Source organism: Leopardus geoffroyi, chromosome X (assembly GCF_018350155.1).
Source record: "Leopardus geoffroyi isolate Oge1 chromosome X, O.geoffroyi_Oge1_pat1.0, whole genome shotgun sequence".
In the NCBI taxonomy this organism is placed as follows: domain Eukaryota; kingdom Metazoa; phylum Chordata; class Mammalia; order Carnivora; family Felidae; genus Leopardus; species Leopardus geoffroyi.
In genome coordinates, this window is record NC_059343.1 from 55,496,471 (window position 1) to 55,515,462 (window position 18,992).

General features: G+C 35.5%; 1 protein-coding gene across 6 annotated transcripts in view; it reads right to left on the reverse strand.

Annotated features, from left to right (window-relative positions):
* The window catches only part of OPHN1 (oligophrenin 1), a 618,968-nt gene that overhangs the window by 273,373 nt on the left and 326,603 nt on the right, over positions 1 to 18,992 (reverse strand). For all 6 annotated transcript variants that reach the window (XR_006710966.1, XM_045472066.1, XM_045472065.1 and 3 more), the window contains 3 exons: positions 6,743 to 6,853; positions 3,834 to 3,938; positions 1,610 to 1,739 (listed from right to left, as the gene is read on the reverse strand). Coding sequence is in view for 5 of the 6 variants with exons in the window: in XM_045472066.1 (XP_045328022.1) it covers positions 1,610 to 1,739; positions 3,834 to 3,938; positions 6,743 to 6,853 (346 nt within the window). In the remaining variant the exon portion in view is untranslated. The remainder of the gene's footprint in view (positions 1 to 1,609; positions 1,740 to 3,833; positions 3,939 to 6,742; positions 6,854 to 18,992) is intronic.

An 18,992-nucleotide genomic window follows, 5' to 3' on the forward strand; every position in this document is an offset into this window, starting at 1 on the left:
GTGCCTGAGTAACATGCAATGGTATATACACGGAAATTTCTTCCCCCCTTTTTTTTGCCTATCAAACTCCCACTCATAATTCGAGTTCTAATTCAAACATTACTTCCTCAGTGAAGCCCTTAGATATATGCCCCAAATGCAATGCTCAGCAGATTTCCTTATAATTCTTGACATAGTTGTCTATCTTCCTCCTCAGACTGTGAACTTGAAGGCAAAAATCAAGATTGATTCAGTTTTTAAAATCCCCCAGTGCACTGCATATTGTCTGGAAAAAAAACGATGCTCAATAAATATTCAACTGAGTAGCAATGTCATATCCATTTGACAAATTAGAAAACTGGAGCTAGTTGATATTATAGCCAAGATTGCAAACTCATTATTTCCACCTCTCTTATAATATAGAAGTAGTTCTCAACCAAGGGAAATTTTGCCTCCCAAAGGACATTTGGCAATGTCTGGAGACATTTTAGGTTGTAGTACCTAGGGAGTGCTATTAGAATAAAGTGAGGACAGGGCATAGATGCTGCTAAACACCCTAAAATGTATATGATCCACCCCCCCCGACAAAACAAAGAATTACCCAGCCCAAAATGTCAATAGCACTGAGATTGAGAAATACTGCAATATAGAGTTGAAGGGATACATCTGAAAAGTGGAAGAACACATCTTTGAAAAATATCAAAAGTTAATTTCTCAAAGAGAGGAAAAGCATGATAATATCAATGCTTAAATGCCATGTTTTGTGAATTGCAGTAGTTTTTTGCCACTGGTAACATCTGAGTAGCTTCTTCTTCCTACTTCTCAGGTACAATAATTATGGGCAGGGCTGAAATCACAGGTTTTGGGAGCACTGGGTCATAGTTCATAAGGAAAAGCAAACAGCACATGCAGGTTTTCATGATGTTATTTAGGAGGTAGGAAGGCTTGAATCTTCTGCAATATTCAGTGAGTGGATAAGTTAACTCATTTTCCTTGGTCAGCAATGAACAACTGTAATCCCATTGAAATCACAATGGTTGTTGTTTAGTGCTTTAAGAGCAACCATGTGCTCCTAAGGCAGTGAGAAGTATAGAGTATAGTGATACGAGCATAGGTTTTGGCATTTCACAGAATGGAGTTTACTCTTAGGGCTGTTACTTGATAGTTGGGTGACTTTCAACTAGTGATCTCTCTAAACCTCAGTGGCCTCAAGTAAAATGGGTATGATAAGTGGTTTTAATGATCAAATGAAATAGTGTATTTAAAGTACTTAGCACCATGCCTGCCTGGCACATAGCAGGTGTAATAAATATTATTTTTCTGCCTCTTTTCCCTTACCACTTTTTCTCCCCATCAGAGCCATCAGAAGGATTAAACAATTAACAATCCCCATTTTGAATCACAGAGAAAAACCTTAAATCTTATCATCCCAGACCCTTTGCAAGACAAATTCCTAACCTCCACCTCCAACTTCCCCTTCATTTTTTTTTAATCCACTATTTCCAGACTGTTCTCCAAAGAGGTGTAGCTGTCAAGGGTCTGTGAACAATATAGGTGCCTGGAGTTTGGAGAGTGGCAAGTAGGTGACAGTCTACTGAAACCCAATGGGGATCCCTATATTCCCACACACATTTCTCTTGTGTATAGAGATAGCCTTCGATGGTTGGCTGTCCTGGAAGTTTGCATGTCTGGGGAGCTTCTTTCATCCTTTTCTTAAGTTCTTCCATCTCTTCCCGAGTACTGGAGAAATGATTTCTTGTCTGTTAAGACATTATCATCATAATTATTATCATTATCACCATTATGATATGATATTATGATATCACCATTATCACCATTATCATTATCACCATTATCACCTTATTAAAAAGCATTTATTGGTCAGAGATCCAGTGTAGAGTTTTCTTGGTTTTCATTATATGCTACAACACAGCAGAAAACAAATGTTGAACGGCATAGTGATGAGAAAACAATTTTATGGAGTGTAACAGTACTAAAGACTAAAAGGGAAACAGAAACATAAATAATATAACAATAAAACACATGTGGAAGACTTTTATTTTCTAATGGGAATGACATAAGGCTCCAATAAACAAGGGCTCTTAGAATTCTGAGCACCAGACTGATTTCCACTTTACAAGAAGGGAGACTATAAAGAAGGTTCCCAAAGATAATATTATCACGGCAACTTTTACGTTTTGCCTCAAGTAAAGTGACTGCCTATTTGACTCTGAATCAAATTCTAGCATTAGGATAAAATACATGACAATGTGCTCTTTGAAGATAGATCAACTGAAAAGTTATGTTTTCATATTCATGAAAAACAAAAGCTAATGGTAAGAAATAATATATGTACAACTACACAACTAAACACAATAGCAAAACACTGTTTGAAATATGGGTAAGAAAATCACTAGAGATAGGTCCTTAGCATCTAGCCTCAAGATTGTTATGTCAGTCAAAATGGTGATCTGGGCTGCCCTATCTTTTTGGGCCTACTCTATTGATCATCCTGTGAATGAATTCATCATGTACATAAATACAAGGGGTTTTATTAAACTCATACTTCTCAATTTCTTTTTTGAGGAAGATTCAAATGATTAACCTGGTTATAGGGATATTTTATAAATCCAAAGACACGGGCTCTCACATTCAGGTGAAGGTGAGTACCCAGCAAGAAATTTAAAAAACTACTCTAAGTCAAGATCCTCCTAAAAAACCAAGTGAAGTTTATGTCCACTACAACTTACCAACCTATTTAATATAAAAATACTCTGTAAATTTTATGCAATGTAACAACTAGTCCAAAATCACTATCTCAGTGATGCCTTCTCTAACTGCACGAGGCAGTCAATGTTCTACTTTCTGTGCTGCTTTAAAAATTTTGGTCGTGGGGCGCCTGGGTGGCGCAGTCGGTTAAGCGTCCGACTTCAGCCAGGTCACGATCTCGCGGTCTGTGAGTTCGAGCCCCGCGTCGGGCTCTGGGCTGATGGCTCAGAGCCTGGAGCCTGTTTCCGATTCTGTGTCTCCCTCTCTCTCTGCCCCTCCCCCGTTCATGCTCTGTCTCTCTCTGTCCCAAAAATAAATAAACGTTGAAAAAAAAAAATTTTAAAAATTTTGGTCGTAACACTATTGAAACACTTATCACAAGGGATTATGATGTGTTCCAGTGTTTATGTCTCCTTCATGCAAGAAACTGTATGTACCCTGAGGAAAGAAAAACTAACATGCATCATTATGGTATGTCCAGTGTCTTGTAAAATGTCTGGCACAAAGTATATATTATATCCATAAGTATTCATTAAATGTAGTTAAATAAATGAATGAGAAAAAATATATATATGTTACAAAGATGGGAAGACTGTGCCTATGCCATCTATAAGAACTAGCATTTGAAAGAAGGTGAATAAAACCTTTAGATATAATTTATTTAACTCTAGTATTTAATGAGAAAAGGAAGAGAGGGGAAAATGGACATTTGTGGTCATAAAACTCTTAAGTGTCTAGACTGACCAACACGGAAGTAGCATAAGACCTGTGCTTAAACAAGCCCATAGCTGGTTTCTGATCTGGAAGAGATGTGGTAAATTAGCAACATTTAATAAATATTGGATAGATAGAAGTATTAGTGGGTGGAGGGGTAGGTTTGAGCAACAATAAGCCTCAAAGACTGGGGAGAGTTGAAACTGAAAGAGCAAGAACAGTCTAGCACACAAAAATATTTGTGATCCATACCAATATGTCTTGACAAATTGGCTAGACTGCAATAAACTGGGATTTCAAGGTTAAAGTTATTGGGGCTAAAATCCAACTCGAATGTGGGGACAGGTGAAGAAACCCACATGCAAACTCACATTCTGCAAACTGAGCTGGAGCTGCTGTTTGTATGGGAGAAAATCCTGTGTGAGCTCTACAGTCAAGCTGTTGGAAATGAAGAGGCTATGAAGAAAGGCCAAGACCTAGGGAAAACATGTAAAAATAACTTTATCACTAGCATCTTCTCATTATCAAATAAAGGAAAAAGAAACACGGAAAATAAATTCCATAGCGTTACACAGTATAGTGTTAAAAGTAATCATGAAAACAAAAACAGGTGTACATAAAGCCATTCTCTTATTAGGTTAAACATTTACACTGGAATTAGTTCCAGAAAATAAGAACTAATAACAAATTTGTTCATTCAGATCATTTTCAGATAGCATATAAAACCATTCATAATTTGGATAGTATGGGAATAGACTGTGTCTTTTCTCTTTATATCTTCAGAATTGTCACAGAGTAGGTGCTCAATTAATATTTGTTGAATAAACAGATAAGTGAATAAATGAATAAAGTAAGATTCTGTACCTTAATGAAGACTGTCATAATGCTAAAATGTTCACGGAGTGTGAACCCATTTTTGAGTTAGAAATGTTTCAGGGGGGTTTCAGAATAAGACATACAAATGATCAATCAAACATTTTTAATGTTAAAAATATTCAACCTCAATAATCATATACACATAAATAAAAACAAAGAAAATATGATTTCAGCTATCAAAAACAAACCTTTAAAAAATAATACTCAATTCTGCCAATAGTAAAGTGTAATAAGGAGTAGTAATAATTGTTCTATTCTTTTTAGAAAATAAACAGGTAGGTGCATATAAATATGCACACAGATAACACCATATGCATATAGACGTGCATATATGTATAAATACAAAAACAAACTATATATGTATATATACATAAATACATATAAAAACTATGTACATATACACACATATGTGCTGCATATATATGTGCATGTGTGTGTGTATAAACGTATATGGGTGTGTATACCACATACATTGTCATATACACAATCTTTCTGTTTCTCTCCCAAGCTTTCTCATCTCAGGAAATGACACTACTACCCACTCAGTCAAGCCAGAAAGTAAAGAATCATCCCTGATTTCTCTTCCACTCACATCTGAATCCAAATTGTGTCAGTTTTATCTCCAAAACATAGCTCTAATCCAGCCATTCTTTTCTGTTTGAACTTCCACCACCCTAACCGAAACCAACATCTTTTCTTGCCTAGACCACTATAGTAGCCTCCTAACTGGTTCCCTCACTTTCACTGTTGGTCTCTTTTAAGCCATTCTCCACACAACAAAATCAGCTCATGTCATATTCTGTTTAACACTTATCAGTGGTTTTCCACTACACTTAGACTAATATCCAAACTTTTTACCATGCTTACAGGTCATGTGCCTTCCTATCATACATTAATTACTTCCTGCCCCTCTCCTTTTCTATTGCCAGTATCTAGAGGCACTAATCTTTTCATTCTTCAAGCACACCATTCTTTCCTAACTTAAGGACTGTGCACATGTGTTTTTCTGTGTCTGGAGTATTATTTCTCCATTATTCATGTAGCCTCATCCTCTCTTTCTTTAGATCTTACCATAAATGATACTTTCAGAGGTCTTCCTTGACCATCTACTCTAAAGTAGCTGCCCATTCTTGTTATTGTTTTAGCCATTATCACAACTTACAATTAATTTTATTTATCTGTATCCTTGTTTCCCTTCTGTCTACCCAATACGAATGTAGTCCTCATAAAGACAGAAACAGAGTCCGTCTTATTAATTATAGAATACCCAGTGTTTAGCACAGTGCCAGTCATAGAAGTTCAATTAATTTTTTTGTATAAATGAATACACACTTGATTGCGTACATATATATACAGATACATACAAATGTGAGCACAGATACACGTGTACATAGATATACATGTTCATGTGCAAAACATATACATGTACACACATGTTCACACATGTGTACACACACACCCACATAAGTACAAAAGCATACACAAATAGAGAAAGAAATACTGTAGATACACAGAAAACTTAGAAGGAAAATGCCACACTATTAACAGTGATTACCTCTGTTTTGGAAATTTATTCTTTTTGTTTTATTTTTCCTATAGTTATTTTTAGCTTTTCTGCAATAAAAGTACATTTTTTATGCTAGAAAATAAAAGTTGTTAAAATTCCACATAGTTGTCAAATCAAAGCACATCACTTTTATGCTCAAAGAGATGTAAGTAGAAAAAAATAAAGAAGATAGAAGTAAAAACAGTACAGAAGTAAAAACAGTACAATAGGAAGTCACTGAGTGCAAGGGACATGAGCTTGTAGCACATTGGTATCTGATAGGCCCTTTAGAAGCTTTATGAAAGCATGAGAGCAAGGAAGGGAGGAGAGCAAGATAAAATGAAGGGTGACCGAGAAATCAAAGGAGGGAGAGAAGGAAAGAGGAAGCAAAGAAAGAGAAAGAAAGGAAAATCATAGCTAGGGAGACAAAATGGGAAAGAAGGGACGCTTGGGTGGCTCAGTCGGTTGGGTGTCCGACTCTTGATTTCAGCTCCGGTCATGATCTCCTGGTTTGTGGGATCAAGCCCCACATTGGGTCTATGCCGACAGCATGGAGCCTGCTCGGGATTCTCTCTCCTTCTCCCTCTCTTTCTCTGTCTCTCTCTCAAAATAAATACATGAACATTAAAAAAAAGAAAATGGAAAGAAAAGAAAGGCAGAAGGGGTGGTAAGGAAGAGAAAATGTTAGTAAGAAAGCAAGAACAACACAAACTGGTGTGTCTATTTTCTTGACATTCATTATTAAGCATTAAATATCCTTCACCATCTTTGAGATTTCAATTTTATGTTCAAAGTTCTCTGCATTTACCGGGAATTTGGTAAATATTTTTAGACTATTCATCAACAGATAGAACTTACTGGCTCCACAATATTGAACTTCTTGGACTCCTGAACTTCCTGGATTTGATAAACATAATCAAGGGAGGACTCAAAGAAATTATGCCTCTCTTTGTCCACCTGGAGGTCTGCCTGTAGAAGAAGAGCAGCAAAAGTCACATAACAGCATAATCATTCACACAAGTCACTACTTATGCACTCAACAGAATGCTAGAGCTAGGAAATAATTTAGCCACCAAGTAGTGATCTTACTCCTTTATTTTACAGATAGGAATTATCAGTCAAGAAATAAAAAGCGATCAATGGGAAACTTCTGGTTTCTGGTCGAACAATTAAAAAGCTTGCAAGTTATCATAACCATCCTCACAAAAAAACAATGCTGAACAAGTTGAAAATCAACAACTTCTCTTAGAAACAACAGAGAATTGAAATCAGAGGGAAAAGAGCTGCCTCAAATATTGGATAGACAGGTCAAAATGGAGAATCAGAGCTTACGAGAGCAAAAGCCCCGAAGCAGAAACCCGTTGCTATAGCCAGTATCAGACTATCAGTTATTTAAGAACAACTCTATAAGGAAATCCAAAGACAACAGGGAAGACAAAAACAAAAATACCACAGGAAATTTTGGCCTCTGAGAACAATATCTAGAATAAACCAAACATAGCCTAACAGCAAACTAAGTACAGCCTAACTCCTATCTATATAAACATAAAGCCTCATGCTAAAGACCTATTTACCTCAGTTCCTTTTACCCAGAACATTACACCTGGTTTCAACAAAATATTACAAGTCATTCAAAAGGGGAAAAGACAACAAAAACCAGTTTGAAGATAAAAAACAAACATAAAAACCAAACAGATAAGGCAGAGATACTGGATCGTGGAATTATTAGACAAGAAATTATAGTGAGGGCTCTAATGGAAAAGGAGGACAATACACAAGAACAGATGGGTAATACAAGTGGAGATATGAAAGGTAGGGGAAATAATCAAAAGGAAATGCTAGAAATAAAAAACATTAGCAGAAATGAAGAATGCGGGGCGCCTGGGTGGCTCAGTCGGTTAAGCGTCCGACTTCGGCTCAGGTCACGATCTCACAGTCCGTGAGTTCGAGCCCCGCGTCGGGCTCTGGGCTGATGGCTCAGAGCCTGGAGCCTGTTTCCGATTCTGTGTCTCCCTCTCTCTCTGCCCCTCCCCCGTTCATGCTCTGTCTCTCTCTGTCTCAAAAATAATAAAAAATAAACATTAAAAAAAAATTAAAAAAAAAAAAAAAAAAGAAATGAAGAATGCTTTTAATGGGCTTATCAACAGACTGAACAAGGCTAAGGAAAGGATCAATGAACTTGAAGATATGTTAATAGAAACTTCAAAAACTGAAATGCAAAAAGAAAAAAAAAAAGAATGAAAAAGATGGAGTAGTGTATTTAAAAGGTGTTGGACAATTATAAAAAGTGGAAGATACGCATACTAGGCTTTCTAAAAGGAGAAGAAAAAGAGGAACATAAATACTTAAAGTGATGACTAAAATTTTTCCAAAATTAGACAGATAAGAAACAAAAGATTGAGAAAGCTTAGAGAACAATAGTATAAATACAAAAAAATTACATGTAGGCATATCATATTCAAATTGCACAAAGTCAAAGGCACAGAGAAAATCTTGAGAGAAGCAGGAGAAAATCTACCTTATCTAAAGAGGAGCAAGAATAAGATTTCTCTTAAGAAACCATGCAAAAAGAAGAGAGTGGAGTGAGATGTTTAAGGTACTGAAATAAAATCACAAATTTATACTTCTGCATCCAGTAGTTATTTTTCAAAGGTGAAGAAAAATTAAAGATTTTCTCAAATAAAAATTTAAGGAATGTTTGAAGTAAACTTGTGACTGAAGAAATTTTACAAGGAGTTCTTCAGACAGAAGGAAAACTATATAAATGAGAAATGTGTACCAAAAGAAAGAAAAGAAGAGTACTAGAGAAGGAATAAATGAAGGTAAAATAAAATCACATTTTTCTTATTTTTAACTAATCTTACAGATAAGAGTTTGTCCAAGATAATAATTGTAACAACATATTTGGTGAATATAGATTATCAAATAGTGAAATGAATGACAATAATATTATAAGTGACTGAAAGGAGCAATAGGAAATATTCTGTTATAAGTTTCCTGTACCACCCATGAAGAAGCATAATGTTGTATGAAAGCATAAATGGATTAATTGTAAATGTGTATGGGAAACCAGAGTAACCACTTAAAGTTTTAAAAAGTATAAATCATATATGCTAGAAGAGGACATAAAAGGGAATCATACAATTTTAAGTTAAAAAAAGAGAAGGCAGATAAAAAATTAAGACAAAAATAAGCAAAGGGTAGCCAACAGTAACAAACATGGTAGATATTTATCCAACTGTATCAATCACTTCAAAGGTCAATTGCCTAAGCACACCAATTAAAATGTAGAGACTGTGAGAGTGCATGAAAAATAAGAGCCAACTCTATGCTATGTATAACATATCACTTGAAATACAAAAGACATAGACTAAAAGCAAAGGTATGGAGAAAAAAATTCCATGCCAACAAGAATCAAAAGAAAGCTGGAATAGCTATATTAATTTCATAAAAAGGAGACTTTAGAGCAACAAAACCTGTCAGGGAAAAAGAGGCATAACATAATGATAACGGTAAATTCTCTAAGAAGATATAACCACCCTTATTGTGTTATAGGACATCAAAACATGGGAGGCCAAAAACTGATAGAACACCAAGGAGAAATAGGTGAATCCACAATTAGAGTTGGAAATTTCAACCTTCCTGTCAGTAATTGAGGCAGAAAATCAGTAAAGACATAATCGAATTGAACAGCACCATCAACTAACTGGATCTAATTAACATCTGTAGAACATTTCATCCAACAACAGCAGGATACACCTTATATTCAAGCTCACACAGATCACCATGATCAACCACGTTCTGGGACATACAATATACTGGAATAAATTTACAAGAACAGGAATCATGAAAAGTATGCTCTCAGACCACAAATAAATTACACTAGAAATCAATAACAAAAAATAGCTAGAACCTGCCAAAATACTTAGAGATTAAACAGCACATTTCTAAATGACACATGGGTCAAAGAAGAATTCTTATGAGAAATTAAAAAGTATTTTATACTAAACAAAAATGAAAATATAACTTAGTATTTGTGGATGCTGTGAAGGCAATGCTTACAGGAATGTTTATAGCATTAAACCATATATTAGAATAAAATAAATCTAAAATCAATAATTTAAGCTCCCACCTTAGAAAAATAAGAGCAAATTAAAACCAGAATAAGCAGAAGAAAAGAAATAATAACAATTTTTAAGGAAACCAATAATATTAACAATAGGAAATAAACAAAGAAAATCAACAAAATCAAAATCTGGTTAATTTAAAACATCAAGAAAATAGATAAGACTATAGCCAGATTAAGAAAGAAAAAGAAAACACATACATTTAAAATGTCATAAATGAGGAGCGCCCATGTGTCTCAATCAGTTAAGGATCCAACTCTTGATTTTCTCACAGGTCATGATCTCATGGTTTGTCAGATTGAGCCCCATGTCAGACTCTGCTGACAGCACGGATCCTGCTTTGACCCTCTCTCCTTCTCTCTCTGCCTCGCCCCCACTCACGCTCTTTCTGTCTCCTTCTCTGTTAAAAATAAATAGTAAATAGCCTTAAAGAATAAAAAAAAAATGTCAGAAATGAAAGCAGAGTCATCACTATTGATCTCATGGATATTAAAAGGATAACAAAGGAGTATTAATAACAACTCCATGCCTTAAATTTTGATAACCTAAATAAACTAATTCCTTGAAAGACACAAGCTTCCAATACTCACACAAGATGAAATACACAATCTGAATAGATTTATATTTATTAAGGGAATTGAATCAATAATTAAAATCCTTCCAAAAAAGAATGCACTAGATGGGTTCACTGGTGAATTTTACTAGATATTTTAAGGAAGAAATGATACCAAATTTTTATACTCTCATCCAGAGAACAGAGGCAGAGGGAATATTTCCTAACTCATTCTCTGAGGCCAGCATTACCCTGATACTAAAACCAGACAAAGACATTACAATAAAGGAAAAGTACAAACTAGTATCTCTCATAAACATAGATATAAAAATTTTCAATAAAATATTAGCAAATCAAATCCACCAGGGTACAAAAAATATACACCAGGACTGCGTGTGATTTATTTCATGTATGCAAGGCTGGTGCAACATTCAAAAATCAGTTGATATAATTCATCACATCAACACCTAAAGAATAAATATTAAATGACAATACCAACAGATATAGAAAAAAATATTTGACAAAATCCAACACCCATCCTTTGAGAAAAACTTTCAACAAGCTACAATTATAACGGCACTTCATCAACTTGATAAAGAATATCTGTAAAAAAAACTACAGCTAACACCATATTTAATTTTGAGAAACTAGATATATTCTCTCTAACACCAGGAACAATTCATATTCAAATCATAGTGGAATTCTAAGCAAATGCAATTAAGATAAGAAAAGGAGATAAAAAGTATATAGATTGGAAAGGAAGAAATAAAACTATCTTTTTTTTCCACACATGACACAATTGTGTGTACAGGAATTCCCCCCAAAAGTCAACAAAAATATGTTGGAATTAATAAGTAACTAGATAGCACAACTGCAGGATACAAAGTTGATATAAAAAATCAATTGTTTTCTTACATGCTAACAGTGGACATTGAAATTGTAAATTAAAAACACCAAACTATATGGGTGCCTGGGTGGCTCAGTCGGTTAAGTGTCTGCCTTCAGTTCAGATTATGATCTCATAGTGTGTGGGTTCAATCCCCATGATGGGCTCTGTGCTGACAGCTAAGAGACTGGAGCTTGCTTCAGATTCTGTTTCACTCTCTGTCTGCCCCTCCCCTGCTTGAACTCTGTCTGTCTCTCTCTCAAAATTAAATAAACATAAAAAAACACTGAAGTATTTGAATTAGAAGAAAATTTGAAATGCTTAGTCATAAATAAAAAATTTATAAGATCTATATGATGAAAATTATAAAACCAGTAAATCAAAGATCTAAATTTATGGAGAAATATTACATGTAGATGGATATAAAATATTATCAAGATGTCAGTTCTTCACAACTTGATCCATAGATTCAGTGTTATCCAATTCAAAATTAATGCAAGCTATTTTCTGGATATCAACAAAGTGACTCTAAAGTTTATATAGACAGGGAAAAAGGCAAGAAAAGCCAACACAATATTGGGAGAGAAGAACCAGTTGAAGTATTTACACTATCTGATTTCAAAATTCCCATAAAGTTATCATAATCAAAACAATGTGGTACTGGTGAAAGAACAGACAAATAGATCAATGGAACAGAATAGAAAGCGTGAAAATTATATTTACACATAAATATAGTCAATTAATCTCTGACACAGGAGCAAAGACAATACAATAAAGCAAAGATAAGTATGCATATACTAGGACATGATTTAAGATACTGTTCTGACTCACTATAGTAAAAAAAAAAAAGTATTGTCAAGTTTAATAAAACACTACAGATGATGCACTAAGATTTTTCCTTTTTATTCTTTCATTTTACAAAATGTAGGGCATGAATCACTAAATTGATATCATGACCTACTAAATGAGTGGCAACCTGCAATTTAAAAATTACTGCTCCCATGAACAGTATTAGCAGATAGCTCACCAATCTTATCCCAGAAAATAACACAAAACAGATATTGTTTTCTAGTATCATATTTCTTGTATTCGAAGGACCTACTCTTGAGACATCTTTTTAAAGCGTCACCTTTATTTTTGCCTCCAAGATCCAGAGGTCAATGTAGATATTATACAAGAAAATCAGGATCATAATCTTCCTTCATTGTTTCTGACACCAGCCCTAGATTCTGAGCATCTACTTCATCCCCCCAAATACTTCCTAAGGTAAAGTCTTTATAAAAACTGGTTGGGGGTGCCTGGGTGGCTCAGTTGGTTGAGTGTCCGACTACAACTCAGAACTCACGTCATGATCTCGTGGTTCACAAGTTCGAGACCCACAGCAGGCTCTGTGCTAACAGCTCAGAGCCTGGAGCCTGTTTCGGATTCTGTGTCTCCCTCTCTCTCTCTGCCCCTCTGCTGCTCGCACTCTGTCTCTTTCTCAAAAACAAATAAACATTTAAAAAGTCAAACAAAAACTGGTTGGGAATTTATCTAGCCTGGGCTATGACTCAGGTTGTTTACCTACAGAGACTCATTGGACCAGAAACAGCTTATGAAGTAATGAAAAAAAAAGGGACTGTTTAAATATCTATGGAAGTTAATAAAATGAAATACAACACAACTGTGGGGGAAAATTTTCAGTATGTGTGCTATGAACCAATATTCAAGGTATATTCTTAGGTTAAAAAGAGTAAGATAAGCACACTGTGTATAGTAGCCTTCTAGACTTCTGGAAAGTTTCACAAGCTATTAGTAATGGGAACTGCCTATAAGGAAGAGAAGGAAAGGAACGGGAATCTCGAATGATAAGGATTTAATATTTTCTATACCTTTTTATAGTGTTTGAAGTTTTTATTTTGTGTATATACATACTTTATACTTTCAATTAAAAATAGATAAATGTAAATAATATAGCAAAGATAGTCTTTTAAACAAATGGTGCTTAAGCAACTGCACATCATCATGCAAAAAATTAATCTAGAGACAGACCTTAAACTTTTCCCAACAATTAATCCCAAATATATCATAGAGCTAAATATAAAAATCAAGGCCCTAAAACTCTTAGAAGATAATATAAGAGAAAATTCAGGTGACCTTTGACTTGGTGATAACTTTTTGGATATAACATAAAAGCATAATCCACAAAAGAAAAAACTGATAAATTGGATTTCATAAGAATTAAAAATTTCTTCTCTGTGAAAATCTTGGTTAAGAGAATGAAAAAACAATCCATAGACTGGGAGAAAATCTTTGCAAAACATATCTGAGAAAGGGCTGGTATCTAAAATAGACAAACAAGCAGCATTATCAACAATAGCCAAATTATGAAAAGAGCCCAAGTGTCCCTCAAGTGATGAATGGATAAAGATGTGGTGTATATGTATATATACAATGGAATATTACTCAGCTATCAAAAAGAATAATCTCTTGCCATTTGCAACGTCATGGATGGTGCTAGAAGGCATTATGCTAAGTGAAATAAGTCAGTCAGAGAAAGACAAATACCATGTGATTTCTCGCATACGTGGAATTTAAGAAACAAAAACAGATGAATATAGGGGGAAAAAGACAGTGAGGCAAACCATAAAACAGACTCTTAACTATAGAGAAGAAACTGAGGGTTGTTGAAGAGGAGGTGGGTGGGGGGATGGGCTAAATAGGTGATGAGCATTAAGGAGGGCATTTGTTGTGAAGAGCACTGGGTGTTATATGTAACTGATGAATCACTAAATTCTACTCCTGAAACTAATATTATACTGTACGTTAGCTAACTAGAACTTAAATAAAAACTTAAAACAATACAAATTCCAAGTTAAAATTTTATTTTTACTCCTAGAAAGTTGAAATAAATATCTTTTACCCCAAGGGGCGTGGAGGGGGGGGGATAAAACAAACAAAGAAGTAGTAGGGTATCTTTTTTTTTTACATTTATTTATTTTTGATTGACAGAGAGAGACAGAGCACAAGTTGGGGGGTGGGGCGGCAGAGACAGAAGGAGACACAGAATCCAAAGCAGGCTCCAGGCTCTGAGCTGTCAGCAAAGAGCCTGACACGGGGCTCCAACTCAAAACCGCAAGATTATGACCTGAGACGAAGTCGGATGCTTAACCGACTGAGCCACCCAGGTGCCCCTAGTAGGGTATCTTTTAAAAAAAATAAAAATAAAATAGACAAACAGCTCTTAAAATGAAACGATAATAATCCAATTAAAAATGGCAAAATATATGAACAGATACCTTACCAAAAGAGATATACAGATGGCAAAAATGCATATGAAAAGATGTTCAACATAATATGTCATTATGGAAACGAGGATTACAATGAGAGATCACTACATACCTATTAGAATGGCTAAAATCCAAAACACAGACAACACCAAATGCTAACAAAGAGAGCAACAAGAGCAATAAGAACTTTCATTCATTGATGATAGAAATAAAAAAATGCAGTCGCTTGAAAGACAATATGGAAGTTTCTATAAAAAACTGTAAGAAACTAAATATACTTTTACCACACAATCCAGAAATTGTGCTTTTTGGTATTTACCAATATTATTTGCAAAGTTATGTACACAAAAACCTGCATTCAAATATTTACATAAGCTTTATTAATAATTCACAAAGTTGAGACGAAGCCAAGATATTCTTCAATAGGTGAAAAGATAAACTGTGGTAAATACACACAATGGAGTATTATTCAGCACTAAAAATAAGCGAGTTATAAAGTCATGAAAAGACACAGAAGAACCTTAAATGAATACTGCTAAATTAAATAAGCCAAAATGAAACTGCTACATGCTGTATAATTCCAACAATAAAACATTCTGGAATAGGCAAAATATGGAAACCATAAGAAGATCAACAGTTACTAGCAGTTTGGGGGGTGTGGCTGGATAGAGGGATGAACAGGTGGTGCCCACACATATTTTGGGCAGTGACATATTTTCTGCATGATAGTGTAATGGTGCATTTATGTCATTATACATTTGTCAAAACCCCCAGATGTATAATGCGTTGGCTCATCATTCATGCAAATGTTAATAGTAGGGGGAACTGTATGCTGGAAATTAGGGATATATAAGAACTCCGTACTTATAATTCATCTTTTCTGTAAACCTATAACTGCTCTAAAAATAAAGTCTCTTAATATTAAAAAAGTGACCCAAGGTCCCCCAGATTATTATTTTTTTAATGTTTATTTATTTTTTAAATATGAAATTTATTGTCAAATTGGTTTCCATACAACCTCAGATTATTTTTAATTGAAGAAGTTCAAAGGCTGTATCCTTGCTCTTTAGTAAAGTCACCAGGGACCTCTACATACAGCAACCAAACTACTAGGACATTCCAGAAGCTTTTATTGTAAAAGTTTCCAAAAGAACAAAGTTTGGACTGTGCCAAGGTCCCAACCCCCTAGAGAATTGGTAATTCACTAGGAGGACTCAAAGGACTCCAGCATAAAGTCATACTCATGGCTAAGATTTATTTTAGTGGAAGGATATAAAGCAAAATCATCATAGGGAAAAATACATGGGATGAAGTGTAGAAGAAACTAGGTAAAAGCTTCCAAGAGTGTTCCTTTAGTACAGTCACAAAAGACACAGTTAATTCCTTCAGCAACAAGTTATAACAACACATGTGCAATATGGTCTACCAGGGAAACTATTTAGACTCAGTGCCCTAGGTTTTTATTAGTGCCTGTACACAGGTACTGGCTGCTGAGCATATACCAAGACTCCAGATTCCCAGAAGAAAATGAGACATTTAACATAAACCATATTGTTTGTACAGGCAGTCTAGGCACAGTGAGTCATTCTTACCATTTAGGAAAAATTTTATATCTGTGTAAGAAACTGCCCACTAGCCTAGTTCCCAGATACCAGCCAAGAGTTAATCTTATAGACAGATTTTCCTAATCAAAGTAGACTCAGGCCTTTTATGTTAACTCTCTTCTACCTAGGAACCCAAAACAGAATAGATGGAAAAGGAAGAAAACAAAGGTATGCAGAAGAAAAAATGACAGAAGACCCCAGACTAGTACTTCATTCCAGTTTATGGAAGAAAAGTAGTCCTTCACTTTTTCAATACTAACTCTATCCACCACTGAGGCTCTGATTTATCACCTTGAAGCACCTTACATGATGTAATGAACACTCACCAAATCACATATCAGCTTTGCCACAATCTATATAACCTTGGACAAGATGATTTCTTTTTTTTTTTTTTTAATATATGAAATTTATTGTCAAATTGGTTTCCATACAACACCCAGTGCTCATCCCAAAAGGTGCCCTCCTCAATACCCACCACCCACCCTCCCCTCCCTCCCACCCCCATCAACCCTCAGTGTTCTCAGTTTTTAACAGTCTCTTATGCTTTGGCTCTCTCCCACTCTAACCTCCTTTTTTTTTTTTTTTTTCTTTTTTCCTCCCCCTCCCCCATGGGTTCCTGTCAAGTTTCTCAGGATCCACATAAGAGTGAAACCATATGGTATCTGTCTTTCTCTGTATGGCTTATTTCACTTAGCATCACACTCTCCAGTTCCAACCACGTTGCTACAAAAGGCCATATTTCATTTTTTCTCATTGCCACATAGTATTCCATTGTGTATATAAACCACAATTTCTTTATCCATTCATCAATTGATGGACATTTAGGCTCTTTCCATAATTTGGCTATTGTTGAGAGTGCTGCTATGAACATTGGGGTACAAGTGCCCCTATGCATCAGTACTCCTGTATCCCTTGGGTAAATTCCTAGCAGTGCTATTGCTGGATCATAGGGTAGGTCTATTTTTAATTTTTTGAGGAACCTCCACACTGCTTTCCAGAGCGGCTGCACCAATTTGCATTCCCACCAACAGTGCAAGAGGGTTCCCGTTTCTCCACATCCTCTCCAGCATCTAGAGTCTCCTGATTTGTTCATTTTGGCCACTCTGACTGGCGTGAGGTGATACCTGAGTGTGGTTTTGATTCGTATTTCCCTGATAAGGAGCGACGCTGAACATCTTTTCATGTGCCTGTTGGCCATCCGGATGTCTTCTTTAGAGAAGTGTCTATTCATGTTTTCTGCCCATTTCTTCACTGGGTTATTTGTTTTTCGGGTGTGGAGTTTGGTGAGCTCTTTATAGATTTTGGATACTAGCCCTTTGTCCGATATGTCATTTGCAAATATCTTTTCCCATTCCGTTGGTTGCCTTTTAGTTTTGTTGGTTGTTTCCTTTGCTGTGCAGAAGCTTTTTATCTTCATAAGGTCCCAGTAATTCACTTTTGCTTTTAATTCCCTTGCCTTTGGTGATGTGTCCAGTAAGAGATTGCTGCGGCTGAGGTCAGAGAGGTCTTTTCCTGCTTTCTCCTCTAAGGTTTTGATGGTTTCCTGACTCACATTCAGGTCCTTAATCCATTTTGAGTTTATTTTTGTGAATGGTGTGAGAAAGTGGTCTAGTTTCAACCTTCTGCATGTTGCTGTCCAGTTCTCCCAGCACCATTTGTTAAAGAGGCTGTCTTTTTTCCATTGGATGTTCTTTCCTGCTTTGTCAAAGATGAGTTGGCCATACGTTTGTGGGTCTAGTTCTGGGGTTTCTATTCTATTCCATTGGTCTATGTGTCTGTTTTTGTGCCAATACCATGCTGTCTTGATGATGACAGCTTTGTAGTAGAGGCTAAAGTCTGGGATTGTGATGCCTCCTGCTTTGGTATTCTTCAAAATTCCTTTGGCTATTCGGGGCCTTTTGTGGTTCCATATGAATTTTAGGATTGCTTGTTCTAGTTTCGAGAAGAATGCTGGTGCAATTTTGATTGGGATTGCATTGAATGTGTAGATAGCTTTGGGTAGTATTGACATTTTGACAATATTTATTTTTCCAATCCATGAGCAGGGAATGTCTTTCCATTTCTTTAAATCTTCTTCAATTTCCTTCATAAGCTTTCTATAGTTTTCAGCATACAGATCCTTTACATCTTTGGTTATATTTATTCCTAGGTATTTTATGCTTCTTGGTGCAATTGTGAATGGGATCAGTTTCTTTATTTATCTTTCTGTTGCTTCATTGTTAGTGTATAAGAATGCAACTGATTTCTGTACATTGATTTTGTATCCTGCAACTTTGCTGAATTCATGTATCAATTCTAGCAGACTTTTGGTGGAGTCTATCGGATTTTCCATGTATAATATCATGTCATCTGCAAAGAGCGAAAGCTTGACCTCATCTTTGCCAATTTTGATGCCTTTGATTTCCTTTTGTTGTCTGATTGCTGATGCTAGAACTTCCAGCACTATGTTAAACAACAGCGGTGAGAGTGGGCATCCCTGTCGTGTTCCTGATCTCAGGGAAAAAGCTCTCAGTTTTTCCCCGTTGAGGATGATGTTAGCTGTGGGCTTTTCATAAATGGCTTTGATGATCTTTAAGTATGTTCCTTCTATCCCGACTTTCTCAAGGGTTTTTATTAAGAAAGGGTGCTGGTTTTTGTCAAAGGCCTTTTCTGCATCGATTGACAGGATC